This window comes from Hypomesus nipponensis, chromosome 24, assembly GCF_054491055.1.
Source record: "Hypomesus nipponensis isolate SF chromosome 24, ASM5449105v1, whole genome shotgun sequence".
Lineage (NCBI taxonomy): Eukaryota > Metazoa > Chordata > Actinopteri > Osmeriformes > Osmeridae > Hypomesus > Hypomesus nipponensis.
In genome coordinates, this window is record NC_140384.1 from 3708892 (window position 1) to 3727254 (window position 18363).

Genomic DNA, 18363 nt, shown 5'->3' on the forward strand with positions numbered 1-18363 from the left:
AGAACCAGTCACCAAAGCAGCATGTCATTGTTTTTGTGTTTATTGATATTACACACCACACAGAACAAATTCACTGTTAAATACTGGAATGGATGTGACGACACATTGTAAAAAAAAAAAAAATGAACACAAAAAAAGAAACGCTTGTGTCTAAATGTAAAAATAAATTTAAAATAATATCAAATCAAAACATTCCTGCACAGACCGCAAATCTGTTTAAAACAAATCCATACAAGAGCAGGACACAAAATACACTCTTTTCGATATTCGATAATTAAGGCATACTCTAATAGCAAATCAGCCAAAGAAGAACAAGTGAGAGTGCGTGGGACGGCTGCTCCAAGTTCATGACACATCACTTTCAACCAATCACAAGAAAGAGAGATGGCGCCCAACGCTCTCAGTTGGCATTGTGTGTGCTCCTCGGACACTTCCCGGATCCATGTTCTCAATTCCCTAAACTGCACTTTGACCCTTACCTACAAGGATGCCAAGGACTGGTGTATGCACAAGATTTGACACCAATCACGAGCTCTTTCTGTGAGGTGGTGCACGACGAGGCGTTTTCGGGAAAAGGCTGCGGAACAGGAATACAGGACTTTGACATGTGACGGCAGGGGATGGCATAGCAACGCCACAAAGCCACGAAAGGCAGCAAAGCTCTCTAAAGTCTGCTAATCTGTGCACAATAACCTCAAGCCCATTTGCTCAGTCATTGGGCCTCTATAGGATTGGAGCTGTGTGGGTCTGGCAGGGTGAAAAGCAACAAAAGACAAAAAAATCAGTGCAATGATACAAAGGCTCAGAGCTCATCCCATTGGTCAATTCAAAGACGTCATCCCTTTGAACATGGGAACAGGTGTTCAACCAGTTTTGTGGTGAAAGCTGAACCACCTCAAATCGTCACGACGGACACATTCAAAATAACGACAAACGTCTCCCAATGAATAGTCAAGTTAGAAGTAGATGGTGTGTAGCGGAGTGAGGCTAAACAGCCAGTTCCAAAGTTCATCTCCCTAACTGGGTGCTTTTCATGCGTTCGGCCTCTTCCCAATACATTCATTCCTAAAAACTCAAATAGTCAGCTACAATAAACCTCTACAAAGTAAAGGGAAAGGGGAAAGTGAGTGGGTGGAGTGACTGAGTGCAATGTTCTGGCCTGTGCTACACAACCATTTTCTCAGTACCAGAAGACAGTCCCAAGACTATTGGGTACTTAGTGTTCACTTTTCAAAAGCACATCCCAGCACATACAATCATACCATTCCCTCGATTTAAAAAGTCTACGACCAAGAAAAGAAGATCCGGAGAACGAAACGAAAGCAGAAACTCTGACCCTGAAGTCAGGTAAGCAAAGCAGTCGAATCAGCAGCAGTTCGGAGGATGTTTCTTAATGATTTGGGACATGAGAATCACCTTTAAACGACGGAAACGAACCCTTTGTTCACGTGTGTTACACAATATGTTACACGGGAGAAGGAGCCAGAGAGACCAAGTGTAAGCCTTCGTCTTAACCTCAAACACAAACAGAAGTGCATATCCTACCATAGGAGGAAGTCATTATTGTTAATAGTCATAATAGTTTTTTTTTGTCATATCATTTTTGTGTCATTTTGTTGTTCTTTTTTCCCTTTTTCTGCATTTTCAGGTTCAAACATAACTTTCGTTTAGGTAAGTTGATTATGGGTCATCGTATATGTACTTATCATATTCTACTGTTGCTCTCTGTCGCCGCTCAGCAGGCGTAGTAAACTCACTGCAGGCGGGCGGGGATGTGTGTCGGGGGGAGGGAGGCAGGGGTGGGGGGCTACTGGATCTGACAGGCAGTGGAGGAGGTGGCCTGGCAGCACATGCAGGTGGGGTTCACGGATTTGGGCGGGATCAGGTCCAGGTCTTCGTCGTCGGGGATCTCGTCCAGGCGGTATCCGTCCTTTAGCAGCTGGATGTTCAGGTCTTGGTTGATTTGCTGAAAGGGGGACAGACAGGCGTTATGATCCAGGAGACAACAGACAGACAATATATAAAGATAGGTGAACGGCTACATTACAGTAATTGAAATAACATGCAAGACAAACGTGTGGCACAGCTGAAACAGGACACAGAATCATTTACAACCTAATTAGAGAGTGGGACTGAGCGAACGTGGAAGGGACTGGAAAAGAGAGAGAGAGAGACATAGTAAGAGTGAACAAGATAATTAGAGAGAGAGAGAGAGAAAAAGGGAGAGTGAACTAGATAATTAGAGAGAGAGCGAGAGAAAAAGTGAGAGTGAGCAAGATAATTAGAGAAAGAGAGAGATAGTGAGAGTGAATAAGATAATTAGAGAGAGAGAGAGAGAGAGAGAGAGAGAGAGAGAGAGAGAGAGAGAGAGAGAGAGAGAGAGAGAGAGGGAGGGAGGGAGGGAGGTGGTACTGCTCCCTCACACATCTCACCTCGGCTGACGAGTATCCTGACGAGGAGTATCTTGACATGTCAAAGTCATCATCACTGCAACACAAATACAATGTCCTTGAGTGTGTGTGTGTGTGTGTGTGTGTGTGCGTGCGTGGGTGTGTGCTTCGTTTCACATGTCCCGCGTGTCTATAAAAGTAGTTGCGCAGCCCTGAGGGGGATGTGGAGGTGTGGATGTGGCCCCTTACCTGTCTGTGTCTAGGGCCACAAGGGGCTTCTCATCTGGGCTCTGGTCCAAGGAAGAGTAGCCCTTATTTGGTACTACCAGCCTAAGGGAAAGACAAAGGCAGAGACAGACAGCACAAGAGGTCCAGGGGGTTGGGAGCGAGACAGATGACTAATAAGAAAGAGACATTTGCATGATGAGTACAGAACCGAGGAGAGCAAAGAGAAAGGTCTCGCAAAATGCCGTGGCGGGTGACTCACCGCGTTCTGGCCATCACGTTGTTCTTCTTGGGTTGTTGGTTGACTGGGCTTCCGACGGCGTTGGCGTTCTTCGCGGAGCCCTTCCGGGCTAGCTCTCTCTGCTTCTCTGCACGCCGCAGAAACGCGAGACAGGATATGACATCACGTGGATATGGCGGACACACATTGTAGTTCACTGTTACTTCCTTTCAACAGACCACATGGGTCCATTGGTGAAAGTTTACAACTTTTTCTACAGTGCTTCATATCGTATAAGGACTGCATGTGTAAAGCACACTTAGCAATAAAATAGCAATTCATTGACACCCTAACAATAAAATGACGTTTCATCTAAGATATGGGCAAGTTGTCAAGACATAACATGATAAACATGTTCCTTTAAACTGTCTTTCTCAGTCCTGGTCCTTGGCACCCCCAGCCCTGCATCTTCTAGATTTTTTCCCTCTTACAATACTTGGGTCAAATGAATAGGTCATTATCAAACTAAGCAGAAGCCTGATGTTAACCTATTCATTAGAATCAGGTGTGTGTTGGAGCAGGGAAACTTCTAGAATGTCCAGGACCAGGATTGAGAACGGCACTCTCAAAGTCAAGAAGCTGCATTTGTTCAAGATACTTCTATCTCCTCTAAAGGCGGCTTCTCCTGAGCGTCCCTTGTCCATGGTGCTGAAAGCAGGTGTGGTGGGTGTACCGCTGCTACTCACCTATCTTCATCTGGAGGGGAGAGGGCTTGTAGTTGATGGTGACTGGTTCCCCCTCCCTGGCATCTGAGTCTGCCTCGGATGATGCTGTGGAGGATGCTGGGTCCTGGAGGACAGATGCAGAGAAGAAGAAAGAGAGACAGGGAGAGAGAGGGAGAGAGAGAGAGAGAGAGAGAGAGAGAGAGAGAGAGAGAACATTGATCCATCAATAATCAATGATGTGCCATTCCTGTTTGCTGCACATTTAGCATTACGATAGGTCTTGAAAAGCTTGTGTTTTTTTTCTCCCCATTTTCAACAGCAGTCATAAAACAGAATCATGTCGCCTTGTTTTGAATCAGTCTGAAGCGCAATACGGATCCCCCCTGGGCCAGGGCGTAGCATGTAGCCTACGCTACAGGGGTAGACTGCTATATTGCCGCGTCGCATGCCTACCATGGAGAGCAGGTGCCGCTTCACGCAGCCTCCGCAGGATGAAGTAATCCAACGGGAGCTATAGGCCTTGCTGTTTGTAGCAGTAGCCTATGGGCTACTTGTTTTGATATAAGGGCTCAATTATGTAACTCAGCGGAAGAAGAAAAAAATCACATATGAATGACACCATTAAAAAGCCTAAATGTTGGGTTTTACAAACCTCAGACACGCCTTTGATAATTTGTGAAATAATTTCATGCGCGTAATAAGTGTCTGAGGGGATGTGGCTCTGAAATGGTTGTTTTCGCCAGACTGATGTTTGCTACGCATGCAGGTCAGCCGCAGCATCTCCTCCGGGAAAACGAATATCGACCAAGGTCGTCCAAAATTATCTGAGCATAACCATGGTGTGTACTTTTTGGGCTATAAGTCTTTGGTTCTTATTTGCGCATATGAATGCGACGTTATAAAGGCAAAAATGATATCCGGCCCGTGTGTAGGCTATATGGGCCTTCATAAATATATGACGATTCAATATCGTAATGTAGGCTAAAATAACATTTCTACAAATTAAACATGACTATTAAAATTATCTTAAAATAATGGAAATCACATCCAGCTTACCAGCGGATCATTCTCCCCCTGGACAGCGCTTGGCACTTGAAATCTATCTATCTCTTCCATCATTTTGGCGACGCTTCTTATATGCTCGTCCTTGCCTGGCGATTTAACGGCCGTTCCTTGTAGTTGGTTTTAGAGCTGTGTCGGTGCTAAGATTGTCCGTTTCTCAGTTTAGTAACGGTCTCTGATCTCCTGTTCTCTGCCTCATCACAGCATCCCAGCAGGCAGTGTGTCGGTCTGATGTGGTGACCAGTCTGTGACTCAACCACCCACTTCCGGGTATTAATCCAGGAGACGCCTCGCCACATGATATTGTCAAACTAAATGGGATCAGCCAATTGGGTTTAGACTACTAGTTAACATTAATGTAAAGCCATCGCGGATTGAATTAAGACAATGATATACCAGGTCCATACTTTTCTTAAATATTGAATTTTAAATCAGTCTGAGATTTAAGCTAATTTGCCCGGATAGGCGCAAAAAAAAAACGATTTCTGCCTCTCCAGCCTGGCATCATCGTCCCCTTTAACACGTTTACAGATGCCGATTTACACCAGCAGAGTGCAGCAATGTACCATGCCCTGGTACAAAAGGCTTATCAATAATAAATGCCACTGTCACACATGCGCATGCATTTGTTCTGTACAATAGCGTGGCTTGATTTGCTATAGCTATTACGCATTCTAATTAAATTGTGTGCCTCTTTGGGACTATAATCATACCGTGTACGGATTCAACTTTAGCATTTCCCCGATTAAATTATTTTATAGCACTGCGATTGCTTTGAAGATTTGGGAATCTTTATTACCAAAGTGAAACCATGGAGATGTGATGTGATTAGAGCCTGATTATTCATTCATTATTCGTTATTTACTACCACCATGCCCCATCACACACACACACACACACACACATACAAACACACACACACACTGATCCTCATCCTCAGTGACTCTTGGTAGATGTGGGTTACGCAACCCCTCCAGCGGTGCAGATGGAGGGGCAGATGAATCGGCCTTGGTTTATTAGTGCTCTGGATGTTGGCCGTGTTTGTTAAAGGTTGTTACATAACAGCGTGCTGAGTTTAAAAGGGTGGGCAAGGGAAAATCCTAATGGTCGCACATGTGACAGACTGCAGATAGCCCAGCCTGCGTCTCCGACATGCTTTCCCTCCATAGAGATAGCCGCAACTGTAACCTGACCGTCGAGATGAGAGTCGCGAGGAGACGAAGGCCGTGAAGACCTAACCCCAGGGGATGTAGGTGAAAGCCACAGCAAGTGAGTCATGGTCAGTGTTACGTAAAAGACAAGACTAGACTTGTCACTTTGGATATGAGAGCTTCCTGATCACGAAATGGCACAAGACCTCTGGGTCATCCTGCCGTGTGTTCAAAGGAACTTCCAGTGTCTGGGCTCGCTCGGGGCAGTGGGTGTGCTGTCTACAAACCGACTGGGCTTTCAGGGTTCTTAAAGTATTCTGTTTGTTGTCAGTAGTCGGTGGTGCAGATGTTTGAGAAAACCCGGTCTGTCTCTCCACCAATGGTGTGGCGGCATTTCAAGGAGGAAGTCATGAGCTTATCTACGCAGAGAAAAGGGTGGAAATAGGGGGTTGAGACCAAACAGCTGGCGAACAAAAAAAGAGGCCATCATTGTGTGTCCGATATTCCTTAAGGCATACCCCTGAAACTAAAAGGGACAAGGTATTAAATAAAACATGACCTGGATCCTATATAATTAGCAGCCCCTTACTCTTCCTCAAACGCCAGGACGTGAAAACAACAGTAAGAAAACACACGCTTACAAGGCTGTAAAACAAGAAGCAAGGTAGTAATATAACGAGTAGTCTTTTTCAATGGGTTGGGATTAACATACCGCATGCATAAATAATGGTTGGATCCTAGAATTTCTCCCACCAGCGTCAGCGCTTCGTGTGTATTGAAAGTGTAGTGGTGCTAGGGATCTTTGGTTTACCATGAGCAGGTAGGTGGTGCTGAGGCCTGTGGTGAAGCTGGTGGCGGGAGCAGCTGTGCAGAGATTCTTGCTTAGAGCAACAACCTACCTTAGGCCCCGGCCATCTGTCTACAGAGCCCTGAAAATCCACACACTCGTGTCGGCTTTTTTGCCTCCCCTTCACAGACGCAAACTACCCCCACATTCGTTCCATTCTTTCTCCAAATCTGTGTAAGAGTAGTCGCTGGACAATCAAATGTGCTGTGTGATCATTTGGCGTGGTCGTGTCATTGTTTCATTTGTTACATATGCTATATGCTTATGTGATTTTCGATGTTTTCTTTGAATGTTTTGACATGCCAGGGACTGGCGATGACAATGAGCCTGCTTGGCTAAATCTGGCACATTAACGTGATCGACCGTGCCAAGCACGATGAGAAGTGCCCATGTCAGGGAATGTGTATTGAGCCTTCTCAAATGAAACCCCTCGAAAGGACTACGAGTAACGGCACTTTGAATGCCATTGAGAGGCCTTCGGGGAGATTTGCCATCTCCTCTCCTCTCAGTGGTCAATGAGCTCAATCAGGGATCCGCACAATCTCATTAGCGTGACACGTTCACACCTTTTAAGATCAGACTATCAGTGGAAGATGAGGACACAAATGTGTTTAGGTCCGTGGATGTGTGCATACATCTGATTGACTGGTAACCCTTTAATCTTTAATCTGTCCTGAAGGAGAGGAGTGCAATGGATGGAGAACGAGATCTAGATTGACCAACCGACGGTGAGTTAATAGGGGGGCAGGGTATGATCAAGATACGACATGTGTTAACTATAGCAATGCTCATTTGCTCTCTATAATTTCAAAGCCATTTGGTTAATTGCTAAGTAAGGATAATGCTGAGGTTACAAGATGTAAACCCCTGTAAGCCAAGAAGATGCATGACATGTATACACAAAAGTAAACCATTTTATTGTGTGAATACAAAAAATGAGTTCAAAATTATATCCATGGATATAATGGTGTTTTGCAGGAATGCAGTGATTGGCATTTGAAGTCGTCACCAGAATAATCTACGGCATTTGCTATAGTTAATAGGTCATGATAACATAAAGTGTCTCTCCTGTAAAGATCATCTCTAAATAGAATAACAGAATAACAGCAGACTACGACCTTTAGCTAATGTTTAGTTAACGTGACACGTGTATTTTGTAAGTTGTCTTCTATGTAGCTTTTTCTATTACCCGAGGGAGACCTGTAGAAATGTGAAGCTTCACAGTCAAAGGCCTCGACTTCTCATTTGGTAAACAATGTCTCATCAAAACATCCGGTTCTATGGTCGTCGCGTCTCTCAAAATGTGCACCCCTCGTTCTCCACCTATCTTTTCATCTCCCTCCCCCGCCTCCGCCTGGTGGTCTATCTCTCCACTTCCTGGTATCGTTAGCTCGGTTTGTAAACATCAAGCGGCCCGTGAATAGCTGAAAGTGACCCTCTCTTCTCTCCTTTCCTCCGTGCAACCTCTCACCCTCTTTCACCCTCGCCGTTTCTCATTCGTGCAGGGCACAGCGGAGCCGGTCTGCAAAGTGTAAACACACACAGATGGTCCATCCCAGATGAGCACCAAGGAGATAAGAGGATTACTCTCGTTGTTTTTCTTACGTGACGCTTAACCACCCAACCGTCGTCATGTTCGTTTGCTCTAAACTTCACAGACTGGGAGTGACAGACGGAGAGAAAGGGAGTCCCACAGGAAAGCACCCAAAAAAGAGATAAATACAATGGAACAGACAGAGTGAGGAGACATGGGATTGGAGCGCGAGGAGGGACGAAACAGGGAGCTACAGCTCATTGACTCGCCGTATTTTCGGTTAGGGAGTCATTAGCGAGTCAGTCAGTGAGTGCTAGCTACGCTCTCCGTCAGGCCGTGGTCAGCAGGTATTTCTGCTCGCCTCTGTGTTGAAGCTGGGAGTCAGTGAGGGCTGCAGCCTTCTCCTGGCAAGAGGGCACCTTGCAGGCCTTGTAGAGGACCACGAACAGGATGAGGATGAGGACACCCACCACGGAGTTACACACGATGGCCACGATGGCCCACACAGACAGACCCGTCTTCAGGTCCGACTCCATGGTCAATCTCCGCGGGGTTCGGACTGTCGGAGGTGAATCCCACAGCAGTGGGTTTGTGGTGCAGATGTGAGGGTCAGGGCGATGTGAGCGCCATGCCTGTGCCCGCTTGGGGTTCCGCTTCTCTGTTGCAACTGCTGACAGAAGAGAAGTTGTGTTACAACGAGCACGCACACACACACACACTTTCCCCATTCCATCACTTCGACACACACCAAACATCACCACACACACACACACATAGAAATAAACAGGAAATCCTAGACCCATGCGGGCACTCTATTTTGGTTCTGGGTGTCACGGAGATAAGGGGGCAGTGGGTCAATCTTCACCCAGCGTAGGATCTCCCTAGGCTGGGGACATGGGGCAAGACTCTGGCCTGGAAGGATCCTGTCTAATTCCAGACTACTATACCACAGGGGTTGACAGAGGACAGATTACTGACTGCTCTGACAGGTGACTCCCCACAAGGAAAGGTGGCTGACTGCTTGTCATGCAGACATTGCCAGCCTTGCCCAAAGCTCTCCTCATTAATCTCATCTGTTCGGCACAATGTGTCACACATTGTAGATCAACTGGAGTAAACATGTATACGACAACGCTCATATCGGAGGTGGAATGTGAGAGTACCAGTGTGATAGTGTGAGAGGTGGAATTAATATATAGAAGTTGTGTGTGTGTGTGTGTGTGTGTGTGTGTGTGTGTGTGAGAGAGAGTTATGGATGCATGCCTGTCGGTGGAGGTACCAGAGAGAGAATGAGAGTGACAGAGAAGGAGACAGAATGAGAAGGGGGAGAGAGTATGTGTGACTACTCTTCCAATCATGCTCTAACTCATCTTGTTATTTCCAAGCCCCCCCCCCCCCCCCCCTTAATGCATTTCAATGAGGGCACCCATCTCCAAGCAATCTGAGACAGCACAGCAATAACACAGACAAGCGGCTGTTGAAAAACTCATTTCACCCCCCTGCATGCACACACACACACAAACACACACACACCCGATTGGCCCTCTTAGCCAATCCAAATCCAGATGGATGGTTCTTGATGAGGGTTGTGACAGTGATGCACTCGGTTACATTGTGGTAATATGAAGTGTTGCTGTTTTCACCATGAGGAACCGCAAAACCCCAGTCCTTGTGGGAATTCATTTTTCGCACAGGAGACCACACTCATTTTCAGAGCAATTCTTTCATAGACCCTCGAATCCAGAGCTTTCTTAGGAACTCAATTACTGGTGAGTGTGAAAATGAGTCTGTGGGGAATTCAGGTTTCACCAACCCAGATACAGACAGAGTCTGCCGCAGCCACTTACTTAAATATGGCCTCCAATATGGAGAATGTTCAGTGTTACGTCTGGGAGGTGATTGTTTTTGAGCTTTTTTTCTTTTTTAACAAGACATTAAAGGCTGGCAAGTCAACCACAGTAATATCTGAATGGTCAATGTAACAAGCGTTTAGCAGCTCTAAAGTGTTATGACTAGTTTTGATGAACTAAATTGTTTCTGGAACTAACACTGTTTTTTTTTTTTATGAAAACCCTTACGTGTGTTATTCCTGTTTGGCATATTTGTCTAAATCCCATTTGCCTACATTTAGCAAATAACACAGGGCCTTCTATCTTTAGGAAAATAAGTCCAGTCAACCATGCCTCCAGGGACGGTTCGGCTGTGCTCTGCAACCCCCTGCAGACTGTGCTCCAGGTGCCATGGCGATTGACAGCCTGGCTGATGGGATGTCAAGTTTGATTCTTGTGGTGAGTCCAAAGAGCACAGGACTCAACTGTCCTCCCTGCCCTCCAGCTGTTGTCAATACCCTGATAGAAGCCGTGTTACGCAACAGATCTGTGCATAACAGCCGTTTGTTACAGAACAGAGGAGGCTGTGGGACTGGACACAATGAAAGATTGTGTGTTTGGGTGTCTGCAAGTGTGTGTGTGTGTGTGTGCAAGGGTGTGTATTTTTTTTTGTATACAGTGACACACAGAATATTCTGACTGTTGACTGAGAATCGAACACACAAGCACAATAACTAAGAGACAGGAAGACAGACAGGTGGAAAGAAAGGCTCCATGCACACTTTCTATCACCTGTCATCAACCGTATGCAACAATACATCCTCATGTCTGCAATAGAAATCCACAAGCAACGAGGTTTAATCCTTCTATTTGGTGGCATGATAAGAAAAGTGCAGTTACAGTTTTTTAGTTTTAGGCTACTATGGGAACAGCCCATACGACCCCAGTCTAGACTTCAGTATGCCTACACATGGCGAGAATAAAACGATAGAATAAAAACAAAAAAACGAACCAAAAAACAACACTTGAGATATCTGTATGGCAAAGAGTCCTCTTTTAATATATTTAGTATAGGCCCAATCTTCTCCTTCCTGGGCATCATTCTGACGTGTAAACTATCCAAGCACTCTTTTGCTCCATACCCGCAGCGATGATAACATCCCATTCAACTGCCTGGTGTCCACACGCATAATCAGTATCATTTACAAATCCGTTATATCTTCAGCTTCTCCAAGTATGTCTCAGGGGAGCAAACCATTCGCGCAAGCCACTCAACATAACAACAATACTAGTTTAGCAATTGTTCAATTCAAATACTCACCAAGGGAACGAGAGTCTACGACCACTTTCTGCGAAACGAGTGCTCTGAGCGTAGCAAACTATAGACGCGAACAACACCCTCCCTCTCTCTCCCGCGCACGGAGTCTCATTTGAACGGAGTTATTTTAGGAAGCCCAGCTGAAGAAAATCCCATCAACGGCTTTCCCCATCTCAAAGCATATGCGTACTCCATGGTGCATTTCTAAGGCCATAGCCCCGAAGTTCACTGCACTTTCCCGAACCCAATACACTTCCAGACGGCCGGGCGGGTTTTGGTAATTAGTATTCAAACCGACCACTTGCCTCAATGAGCCCTTTCAGGGAGCATGGACGTGTGGGTGGCCACATGCCTTCCATGGACAAGCCCTCTCGGAGACAAAGCTGTGTATTTGGGACGTCGTTAAACAAAAGCTGCAGGAGGAGGGGGAGTGTAAACCCGAAAGAGCAGTGGGGCGATATAACTAATCCATGTCTATGGAGAAATAAATCCATCATTTGTGGAAAAAAGGAATGGCAACCTACTACAAATGATATGTTCTGAAACAGTAGTGTTATTAAAGAAAAATATATGCTCACAGATAAAGCTTATGGAGACTAATGTGTAGCCAGTTTGTTTTAGACCCAAAGGACTGATTTTAACGAGGAACCATTCTTGAACGTCTTGGGTGTTGAGGTATCACACATCAAAGCTTCACAGGGGATCAAAGCTGCTCAAGGCAAGCATCTGGAGAATACGTCTCTCTCTCTCTCTCTCTATCTCTCTCTCTCGCTCTCTCTGTCTCTCTCAACTTTTTTCTGCTGTGAGTTACTAGGGACATCTTGTGGTAGGTTTTAGATAGTTCACATGATCCAGCATTTCTCTCAAATAATTACTCCACTCAGATATGTCTCAGCAAAGCCGTAATCATAATAATTACATAATACCAATATACTTATAATATAATAAATCTGGTCAAAATTTCCCCCCCAATATATTGATACACCATTATAAATGTGCTACGCAAAGACAGGCAACCAGCCACTCTGTCCGAAATGATCACAAAAATGGTATTTGTCCCCCCCCAATGTTGACTCCATGCCTACGGCCTTGTGTCTCAGAGTCATTAACTTTAAAAAGCTTCTATAAGTGGTGCCTCCCAGCATTAAATAACCCATTTCGCTGAAGGAAGTACATCTGTTGATCAATATATAAACGTACACGGTAGATGCTTTTATAAATGAAACACGGTGCACTTATGCTGGGGTCTCTTTTATTGGACTAAATCCAGGACTTTGTCCTTCTTCAGTTGTTCAGCATAGCCTGAAAATAGAAGACAATAAGAACACAGTCAGGACTGGCACCATTCAGCATATCCTACATGTTTACACGTGTACGACAAATGTTGTGCATTGCTCTCTCCGCGCATCTGACGTGCCAGGGCCAATGCTGTGAAACGTGCCCGTGTCTGTCTGGGCGTGAGCACGTGCACGCGTCAGTCACCTGGTCAATCCAGTCGTTGAAGGCGGACACCCGGGTGAACACGGTGGGCTTCTTGATGAAGTTGCAGCCCAGGCCGGAGACGAAGCTGGCGACGCCATGAACCTCCCACACGCCGTCAGCATTCCTGCAGTTCAGGGGACCTCCCGAGTCACCCTGGAGGAGGGAGGGAGGGAGGGAGGGAGGGAGGGAGGGAGGGAGGGAGGGAGGGAGGGAGGGAGGGAGGGAGGGAGGGAGGGAGGGAGGGAGGGAGGGAGGGGAGGAGCAGTGGGGGGGGGGGGGTAGAGGGGAGGTAGAGAGAAGAAGAGGAGTTGGGGGAGGTTGGGGAGGGGGAGTGGGAGAAAGAACAGGAGCACGACCAAAAGAGAGTGACAGGGAGGAGGAGGAACAGGAGCCAGCGATGACACGCAGTCTAGTTTCACAGGAGACTCTACACATACCGGATCGAGGCTTTGTTCACGGAACAAAAACACAAACCAGATCGATTTCCCCCTAGGAACAAATCGGAGTCCATTCTGATTCTGATTCTGAAACGTTATCATTTGCGACGTTCAGACTCACGTTGCAGCCCCCGACAACGCCGTCTCCACCGGCGCACACCATGGTGGTCCTGAGGACGCTACCCCACCAGTCAAACTTGGAGCAGGTAGCGTGGTCCGCAACGGGCATCAGAGCCTGCTGCAGCCTGTCAGCAATAGGGCCCCCGGCTAAAACACACACACAAAGATAAACACAGATGGACTCAAGTCTGCAGTCAAACAGGGTGTTACTCTGCAGCTACACCCTCCTGCTACTCATGTAAATTGAGTTTCTTTCTCTTACACACACACGCACACACACGCGCACACACACCCACACACACAGTGAGGGTCTTACTGGAGAGCCTGCCCCAGCCGGTGATGTAGCAGGGGTACTGGTTGCTGAGGACAGTCTCTGCGGCAGGGATACAGCCAAGCTGCACCTGGTCTGTCACGGTCACATGCTCGGACAGCTTGATCAGGGCAATGTCGTTTCTGACCAATCGCAGAGAGTTTGGGGGTGTGAAGGGGAGGAACAGAGAGAGAGGTTAGAGGGCTGAGGTGGGTTCACCAACGTGTTTCGACAGTGGTCTTGGTTTTGTCAACAGTGGGTTGTCCTTGTCCATGTAAGCGGATTTGTGTTCACGAGTGTCCTTGATTTACCCGTTGAGGCATGAACACGTGCATCCCGTTCTGCTTCACCCTGCATGTTTTGGGACCGAAGCCCTTACCCCAGAAAGACAAAGATGGGGTTCCACTTCTCATGGACAATGATCTTCTCAGGGACGATGGCCTTGGAGCTTGGCTCTTCCTCCACAAGATTGTACTTGCCAACAAACACCCTGTAGGACAGGTCGTTGCTAGGGACAGAGAGGGACAGATGGTCAGTGTGTGTGAGGGTGTGTGTGTGTGTGTGTGTGTGTGTGCAGGACAGGTGGGGTTTTCTCACTCTTACTTGATACAGTGAGCAGCGGTCATGACCCAGTTACTAGCAATGAGAGAACCTCCGCAGGTGTGTCTCCACTCTCCGTTCCTGTCATACTGCAGGGAGATCTGAAGAGGCAGAGAAAGTGAGACAGACAGGGAGAGCGTTAGAGAGACAGAGAGCGAAAGTTAGACAGACAGAGTTTGACAGAGAGAGAGAGAGAAGTGGACAGACAGAGAGCTTTAGAGAAACAGAGGAAAAGAGAGACAGAGAGAGAGAGAGAGAGTTAGAGACAGACACAGTTAGAGAGACAGGGAGAGAGCGTTAGAGAGACAGGGAGAGAGAGTTAGAGAGAGAGAAAAGTTATTAGGAACAAAGAGAGAGTTAGAGAGACAGATAGAGAGAGGGAGCTAGAGAGGCAAAGAAAGGAGGACATTGAGGTCCAACTAAAAAAGTCATTTCTCGCCACATTATCAACCCGGCATGCGTACCCAAGGCCTGTACCTGTTACTTAACAGTGTGTTGGCCTCGTGGGTAAAGTCAAGCGACAGCGTTTCGCACGTGATGAAGCGAGCATGAGAACAGAGAGGAGGAGGAAGGCTGTGTGTTTACCTGCCAAGGCCAGCTATGGGGCCTGGCGTCCACGCCGTTGACCACGTGGGGGGTGAGGGGCTCGATGGGGGGGACCCCACAGCCGAGGGCTGGCGAGGGCGGGAGACAGAGGGTCAGGAGGCTGGGGGCTGACACTCACCTCCAGCTCCCAGAGGCGGGAGCTGGAGGGGACTGTCTTCTGGCGCCGAGAGGACGTGTACACACACACACACACACAGATGGTCCTTACCGCTGGTGATGAACACTGAGGCGAGCACGATGGGGACCATGTTGATCGATGCGTCTGCTGGGTGACAGTGTGACCCGCGCCATATGAATCCCCTCCTCGCCGGGACGCCCCGCCCTCACTGATGACGCGGAGGCTCCCATTGGTTTGCTGGTGCGTCTTCAGATGCAAGAGAAGGAGAGGCAACCAATGAGAGGCGTGGAGTGGGCGACCATCCAGACAGGTGTGTTCCTCAGAACAATTCTCATGGCCTTCACCTAGCTGTGGGATCATGATCGACCCACAGTACTTTGAATGTGAGAGAGAGAGAGAGAGGGAGAGAGAGAGAGAGAGAGAGAGAGAGAGAGATAGAGAGAGAGAGAGAGAGAGAGAGAGAGAGAGAGAGGGAATCAAAGGAATCTTAAATGTCAGTTTTCAACCAGCCCAGCATGTCAAATAGACAGACCACAAAACTCCACACTTCTCACCTCCTGGAGAAAGTGAACCAAAAGAATCGATGGTCGATGAGGAATACAATTGCTAATCTTCAGCTATTCAAAAACAGGTGTATTTGTCAAAGAGAGGGAACTGAAATGAGGTGTTGGTCCATTTTAAATTATTCCCAGCTGTCAAGACCTTTTTAACCAATCAAGTTCATCACAGAGAAGTGCATTCATTGGCAGAGTTTTCAATGATAAATAACTGCAATGTCTCCTTTCACCACTAGATGGTACCTTTCATCCATCACCAAAGTCATCCTGTCAGGCGCTACATTTCTGATCTTGGATAGGCAAAGATCCATTTGCAGTGACAATTTTAAGTTCACATGTTGTTTCCTATTGTAATTCAACTTCACCCATAATCCACCCCGAGTTGAGCAGAGGTGACTGGACTGTCAATAAGCCCTACATAGATAGTCTGCCTCATTTTGAAAACTTCATACCATTATATATTTTAAATGTACTTGAATTTGCTTGTAGATGCACCAGTACATCTTTAATATATGTTGAACTATTAATATTGTCAGCTAAAGACACTCTTTTTCCAGTTCTATCAAGTCTCAAGTGTTATATAATTGAAGTAATATATGTATATATGTATATATATATATATATATATATATATATATATATATATATATATATATATATATATATATATATATATATATATATATATATATATATATATATATATATATATATATATATATATAAAATATTATCTGATGAAGTTGTAATTCAAGCATGTGCTTAGAGTGAGTGATCATATTATCCGGTATGTCATAAGGCCTTTGATATTTGATAAGTGTGTTAAAAGTCACATAATGTTGTGGAATTGTCAGTACTGTCATGTGTTAAGTAACTACTGCACGTAACTTGTAGTGTGTTGTATAAGTCTCCATAAGGGAGCCTTCATTTATTACAGTGCCTTTGCCATAGACCAAAGTCCTTCCATGACATCATCCGACCATAAAAAATGATTGGGCAGAGGTGGTGACTGCTGTAAATCAGCATATACCAGCTGTATGCCAAAAATAAATATACATTATAAACTTGGTTGTGAACATTATATGATATCTTAAGATTCTTTTGGCATATCATAATTATTTTTACGGGAGGTCGTTGGGTGGGTGGGTGGGTGGGTGGGTGGGTGGGGGGGAAGATACCGTTTATGTCAGGATGCTTGTTTACATCTCAGCCCCAGACTTGAATGATATTAACATGTACTCTTTTACAATGTATTCACAATAAACAATTATGTTGGTCATAAATAAAGTCATCTGTGATTACTTCAATCCAAACATGGTACTGATGTTATACTGTCAATATGTACAGGCAAGCCAGGTACAGTTGTATCAGTCTGGCTAAGGGCCAGGTTCAAAGGTTAATCCCTCCCTCTCCACACCAGGTTAAATTCCCTCCTAAGATCTCTACAGCATCACACAATCACACAACCAAACCTGCTGGCCATGTCGAAGACAATATCCCAAACACAGAGCGGTGAGTCAATGACACACACACAGGCGTGCGCACACACACACGCACACACACACACACACACACACACACACACACACACACATCTCTTCTTAATTCATTTCACTGAGCACATATTTTTTTCATCTACTGACCTAAAGACTGCAGGGTCTCGTATCAAGCAAGATTAGATTAATGTATGTGATTACAGCATTAACCATTAACCCCATTAGCCCAGTCTTCCGGCAACAATTAGTGAACTGAAAACAGAGAAACGAGAAAAAGGGCTTCAAGTTCAGGTTTCAGAGTTCAACTGTTTAATAACTATGCTCTTATTGAGTGAGTTTTGCAAACATGTAATCGAGTGAAACCAAGTGAAATCATGGAGAAAAAATAAATAAATAAAAGAGTATGATTTGAGTTGGTCGAAATGCAGTAGAATGCTTTAATAATATGGAAACGTTCCGGCTGTATACACAGTGAATACCTTTACTACATCTTAATGGCAGCAGTGTGTTTGTGAGAGATAGGCCTACAATTTCATAAAACTCGAGTTGTTAAAGTTGGGTTAAAGTTGGGTTTCAAGCAGTGAGAAAAACATCTGCGAAGCCATCGTCCATCTGCGGAAGCTTTATGCGTGGTTTGCTAATAACGATTAGCCTGGTAGCCATCTAAATTCAGCTTATGACAATATGTGATAACTGACATACTCAGTGTGAATCTACCGCAAGTCCTCCCAGGACAACATAATACATGGCCGCAGTCCAAACAGCATGAACCATATCCACTGTTGCACAATTACCTATTCGCTGTCAAGGTTCCTGTTGGCTCGCGTATCTCATAGTTAGATAACAAAGTTAGATAGCTTAGTAGGTGATGGTGTGGATTGTTTTCGTGCTGCTTGCATAACGTTGCCTGCTCATGGACAGGACAAAACACGCTTTGTTAAGCGGTTAACATTTTCTTATAATTAGGTTTTTAACCAGTTAAATAAACATACAGAACTGAAGCCTACAGGTAATTTAAACCCTGTAAAGCTAGAACTTTCCAGGAGTTGGGACTTCCCACTGTCGGTTCTCCCTATCACTGTTATAGGGTTGTATTAGTTATGGATGAGTGAATTACTGCTTCCATAACAGAGTCGGATGACTCCTGGCCAACCTTTCTCTTATCTTTTCCAGACACTGCAGACTAAATCAAACCGTATGGCTGGCGAGATAGTTCTCACATAATGTTTTAACTGCTTCGACTCATGGATATGCAAAAAAGAAATCCTACTGTTATCAACACGCAGGCCAAGTTGTAATTATGTTGTTAACCTGGGTGATAATCAGTGTGAAAGAG

General features: G+C 45.7%; 2 protein-coding genes across 2 annotated transcripts; both read right to left on the bottom strand.

Annotated features, from left to right (window-relative positions):
• Positions 1-24: 24 nt before the first annotated feature.
• Positions 25-4914, bottom strand: LOC146232751 (protein FAM219A-like). The gene is made up of 6 exons (XM_084690299.1): positions 4617-4914; positions 3582-3684; positions 2878-2983; positions 2640-2720; positions 2433-2487; positions 25-1966 (listed from the first exon to the last, which is right to left on the bottom strand). Exons 1-6 carry the CDS (start codon positions 4677-4679, stop codon positions 1808-1810), a joined length of 567 nt encoding a protein of 188 aa, XP_084546425.1. The 5' UTR covers positions 4680-4914; the 3' UTR covers positions 25-1807.
• Positions 4915-12536: 7622 nt separating this feature from the next.
• ela3l (elastase 3 like) lies at positions 12537-15143 on the bottom strand. Its single transcript, XM_084690445.1, has 8 exons — positions 15065-15143; positions 14836-14924; positions 14254-14351; positions 14030-14158; positions 13657-13793; positions 13342-13487; positions 12784-12936; positions 12537-12603 (listed from the first exon to the last, which is right to left on the bottom strand). Exons 1-8 carry the CDS (start codon positions 15102-15104, stop codon positions 12586-12588), a joined length of 810 nt encoding a protein of 269 aa, XP_084546571.1. The 5' UTR covers positions 15105-15143; the 3' UTR covers positions 12537-12585.
• Between the last annotated feature and the right edge of the window lie 3220 nt (positions 15144-18363).